The sequence below is a fragment of the Conger conger genome, chromosome 12 (genome assembly GCF_963514075.1).
Source record: "Conger conger chromosome 12, fConCon1.1, whole genome shotgun sequence".
NCBI classification, from domain to species: domain Eukaryota; kingdom Metazoa; phylum Chordata; class Actinopteri; order Anguilliformes; family Congridae; genus Conger; species Conger conger.
This window is the reverse complement of record NC_083771.1, coordinates 5,849,904-5,854,903: the sequence shown is the minus strand read 5'-3', so window position 1 is coordinate 5,854,903 and position 5,000 is coordinate 5,849,904. Positions and strand designations below refer to the sequence as shown.

General features: G+C 50.8%; 1 protein-coding gene across 8 annotated transcripts in view; it reads right to left on the bottom strand.

The window, feature by feature from the left end:
• The window catches only part of LOC133141686 (rab GTPase-activating protein 1), a 110,646-nt gene that overhangs the window by 22,215 nt on the left and 83,431 nt on the right, over nt 1–5,000 (bottom strand). For all 8 annotated transcript variants that reach the window (XM_061262303.1, XM_061262299.1, XM_061262304.1 and 5 more), the window contains 3 exons: nt 4,682–4,756; nt 3,600–3,725; nt 2,962–3,105 (listed from right to left, as the gene is read on the bottom strand). In XM_061262303.1, the coding sequence (XP_061118287.1) occupies nt 2,962–3,105; nt 3,600–3,725; nt 4,682–4,756 (345 nt within the window). The remainder of the gene's footprint in view (nt 1–2,961; nt 3,106–3,599; nt 3,726–4,681; nt 4,757–5,000) is intronic.

Sequence of the window (5,000 nt, the reverse complement as noted above, 5' to 3'; positions counted from 1 at the left end):
GGGATGAAAAAAAGAAAATGAGTTAATGTTCGGAACACTAACTAATGTTATTTCTGTATGTACTCTCTGGTGTAGTCCCAAATATGATCTTAGCGTGATCTGTAGACATGTATGGTGCAGTTCCAAACGTGATCTTAGTGTGAACTGTGCACATGTATGGAGCAATGCCAAAGGCGTGTCAGGTAAGGAGAGAATCTGAATAGATTTATAAAAAGCACAGACAACACAACACCTGAGAAAAATTCACAGACAGCGCATGAAAATCCGAAGGGGGTAGAGGTAGAGGTACAAATTTACCAACTGTTTTAGCATGCAGACATTTTGCAGATTGGATTTTGAAGCACTCCCACTGGGTCTGACTCAAAGATGGGATATTAACTGCAGGCCAGAACTACAGAAGCACAAGTACAATGCACTCGGGCAAGATAAGTTTATCAACAGATTTTTGTGATGAAGTTGCATAGTTAATTCCCAGTTTACAAAGAAGGAAAATGTATTTTTCTTTTGTCAGCCTTCTGTGAATGCTGAAAGGATCACAGCACCCTACAGTACAGCCTGGTTCTTATCTACTGACAATGCTCAGCATCAACAGCTGCAGTTAATAATGTCATTATTATACACTCATATAATCTAGGGTCTTTTTTTAAATGAGTGAATCAGGTACACTCTAGCATCCATAAATGACAATAGTTTCTTGATTCTCTTCTGGTACTTTATTTGCTGATCTGCTGATCTGTGTTACATAAAGTGAGAATTATTATTATCATAATTCACATTATTATTAGCATTATCTGCTAATTCTACCCCACTAAAATATAACCTATCCTAAGTCTTACAGTAGACATAAAGCTGCACCCATAACCACAGGGAAAGTATGGTACCAACTGCAGGTCTATTGAAAGGGGAAAAAGTGATACAGGATTTGTCCAAGTTTGCTTTAGCCCACCAATTTAAACTGGGCCACATAAGTTGCGTTATTGATCGCTGGATTTACGGTCTGCTTCAGAATAACAGTGGGAAAGAGCAGAGGAAGAACAGGGAGAGGGTAAGAATAAGAAATAAAATAGCCTAATGCATTCTAGTGGACAATGATAATGCAAAATGCAATACATTAAATAAAGCAATGTAATGCAAGTCTGGAAACATTTCTAACTTAATTAAACATAACGATTAATGGAGTGGACTTGCACTGTATTTGAATCCCCTCCAACCAATAATGCTGGTGATGGGGCAGGTTCAGGTATTGACAATCATGCCTGCACATTAATTACGCTAATGCTAACTAGCTAGCTCAATATAAATGCTAGATAACAAAGTCAATTTTACATGCTGGCTTCTGAGGTCACACTCGAGGCAACCTGCCCATTCAATTTCAGGCTAGTGAATAATAATCATTGATAATAAAAAAGAATAATAAAATATACTGACTTTGTTGTCACGGAACCATTCCTGTGAGGATTAATGATTCCGCTGACGGCCAAGTCTCAGTCTTGTGACAGAGACAACCGTCTCTCTGACTACAGACATTGGTCTGTAGTTGTCAAACTGCAGTCTTTCTCTAACCCAGCCACTGCAGCTACGACCAATCCCTACATGTTTCCTCTTGAGCTCCTCCTCCTTCTACTGGCCACATGCGTTTCAGATACTGCACACAGTCACGCCCAGAAACATCCCGAACGATTTTTAGAAAAACAATTACGGGTAGATAAGCAAGGTATTGGGCAGAGGTCAGCACAGACACAGGCTGGCAGTGCATCAGTGAAACGGCTGGTTGTTTCACAATATTTTCAAGTTGAAATCCTGCATAGTGTGCCTTTAAACCAGTGGCCTTCACTCCTGGTCCTGGAGAGCCACAGGGTGTGCTGGCTTTTCTTGTTACTCAGCACTTAATTGATCAATTGCAGAAGTTAATTACACAGCTAACTCCCCTGTCCTGGTTTCTTGGGTCTCAATGGTTGCCAATATTAAGGCGAAAACAAAAACCAGCACACCCTACGGCTCTCCAGGACCAGGAGTGAGGACCACTGCTGTAAACATTCTAGTCCTTCTGATGTAGCAGAGATAATAAGCACATTCCCAGTGACACCCTCTCCATCACGGGGGACAGAGGGGCAGTGCTGGGTGAGAGGGGGTGGGTGTGGGGCAGTGCTGGGTGAGGGGGTGGGTGTGGGGCAGTGCTGGGTGAGAGGGTGGGTGTGGGGCACGGCTGGGTGAGAGGGCGGGTGTGGGGCAGTGCTGGGTGAGAGGGTGGGTGTGGGGCAGTGCTGGGTGAGGGGGCGGGTGTGGGGCAGTGCTGGGTGAGAGGGCGGGTGTGGGGCAGTGCTGGGTGAGGGGGTGGGTGTGGGGCAGTGCTGGGTGAGAGGGTGGGTGTGGGGCAGTGCTGGGTGAGGGGGCGGGTGTGGGGCAGTGCTGGGTGAGAGGGTGGGTGTGGGGCAGTGCTGGGTGAGGGGGCGGGTGTGGGGCAGTGCTGGGTGAGGGGGTGGGTGTGGGGCAGTGCTGGGTGAGGGGGCGGGTGTGGGGCAGTGCTGGGTGAGGGGGCGGGTGTGGGGCAGTGCTGGGTGAGGGGGTGGGTGTGGGGCAGTGCTGGGTGAGGGGGTGGGTGTGGGGCAGTGCTGGGTGAGGGGGTGGGTGTGGGGCAGTGCTGGGTGAGGGGGTGGGTGTGGGGCAGTGCTGGGTGAGGGGGCGGGTGTGGGGCAGTGCTGGGTGAGAGGGTGGGTGTGGGGCAGTGCTGGGTGAGAGGGTGGGTGTGGGGCAGTGCTGGGTGAGAGGGTGGGTGTGGGGCAGTGCTGGGTGAGAGGGTGGGTGTGGGGCAGTGCTGGGTGAGAGGGTGGGTGTGGGGCAGTGCTGGGTGAGAGGGTGGGTGTGGGGCAGTGCTGGGTGAGAGGGTGGGTGTGGGGCAGTGCTAGGTGAGGGGGCGGGTGTGGGGCAGTGCTGGGTGAGAGGGGGCGGGTGTGGGGCTACCTCGCAGAGCAGCAGGTCGATGATGTGGAAGACCATGTAGAGGGGGAACTTGGCGGTGAAGAGAGTGAGGAACCACTGAGAGGCGTACATGTGAGCCTCCAGGCTGACGTTGAGGAAGTGGTTGTACAGGTCTGGGATGTACTCCTGCCAGAGAGAGAGAGAGAGAGGGAGGGGGAGAGAGAGGGGGGGGGGGAGAGGGATAGAGGGAGGGAGGGAGAGAGGGAGAGGGAGGGAGGGAGAGAGGGAGAGGGAGAGAGAGAGAGGGAGGGATAGAGGGAGGGAGGAAGGGAGAGAATGTGTAGTTTAACCAGCGAGGGTGAAATGAACGTTACATGCACATGTACGCATCATCAAGCACAGCCCAGCCAGCCAACCAGACAACAGTGGTCGTGTTGTTACAAACACTCCTGTATCGCTCTGTCAGTTATACACATCACTGTGTGAGTGTATCAGGTGCGCCTCTCCCTCACACACAGCTCTGAGCGGCTGTGCCCTTACACACTCATCCCTGTGTGAGTGTATCAGGTGCACCGTCATGCCCTTACACACACATTACTGTGTGAGTGTATCAGGTGCCCTTACACACACACACACCTGCGCAGGTCTGGGCAGACTCTGGCTCCGTTCGGGTCTCTCACCTGCATGAGGCGCTCCAGCTGGAAGAACTTGCAGTGCAGGTCCTCAAAGTTCTGTTTGAAGAGCTCCCTGAGTCCGTAGTCAAACATGATCTTCACCAGAACACTGAAGGCCTGCTCCTCGGGCATCTGAGGAAGGGACCAGAGTCACACCAGAAAAAACGTCCATCCCAGAATTCACCTCTCTGGCTGTGGCACAAACAGCACCACAGACGAGCTGTTGCCAGCGAGATGACGGGTTTCTGACAGAGGTGAAGCCCAGGTTCACAAAGCAAAAGTCCTCCCCCGTATTCTGTTCATATTGGCTAATCAGCACAGTTCACAGGACTAATTAGTGAAATCAGCTGCCTGAGTTGATGGGTGGAAGAAACAGATGGCAGGACTTTTACCCTTTGACCCCTGGTTTCTGACAGTTTCTCTCTCAGTGCAACTCCAAATCAGGGCTATGATATATCAGTTAACATGGACGGAAGCATCACTGCTAGACAGAGAGTCTTAAAGATCATAAAATGTAGAAGCTTTAATAAAGAAAAATAGTTTCCTGCCAGTGTATGACCTGCCAGCTTTACAATGTCTGGTGCAGGAGCATCAATGTGTTTGTGGTATAAAGCAAAAATATGTTTTTGGTGGAGAATATCCTTTGTTGCCCACCAAAAAATCTGAACCAATTGAAATCAAGCACTAAAACTGGACATCAATATATCAATACATACGGGAGACACAGCCCATGTGCTACATACAGAACTGAGCCCCAGGCTCCAGTGTATCCCCACCAGAGAAACTCAACAGAGCAGAACAGCAGTACACCGATACGTCCACTAGGTGTCACTGTGCCTCATCAAATAAGATCCCTTCCTGCTCGGGCTACACCCAGCCAGGATCAGCTCAGTAACCCAAAGCGTGGCTAATGTAAGGGGGATAACACATTTGAGGCTGGTCGGGGAGCCTGGGGGTGGGGGTGTGTGTTGGAGGGGGGTGGGGGGGTTGGGGGTTTATTCCTTCCCAGCAGCCCTGACGGGGGCCACGCCTCCTCCAGCTGGGTGAGGACTGAGCACGTGCAGTGGAGCGGTTCTCCGCAGACTCACGTGCAGCAGCAGCACGGCAGCGAGGAACGACTGGCCCTGACAGTACCCAATCTCCTCATCATACACCGAGTACGCCTGAGAGAGAGAGAGAGAGAGAGAGAGAGAGAGAGAGGATCAGTACCCAATCTCCTCATCATACACCGAGTACGCCTGTGAGAGAGAGAGAGAGAGAGAGAGAGAGAGAGAGAGAGGATCAGTACCCAATCCTCATCATACACCGAGTACGCCTGAGAGAGAGAGAGAGAGAGAGAGAGAGAGAGAGAGAGAGAGAGAGAGAGGATCAGTACCCAATCTCCTCATCATACACCGAGTACGCCTG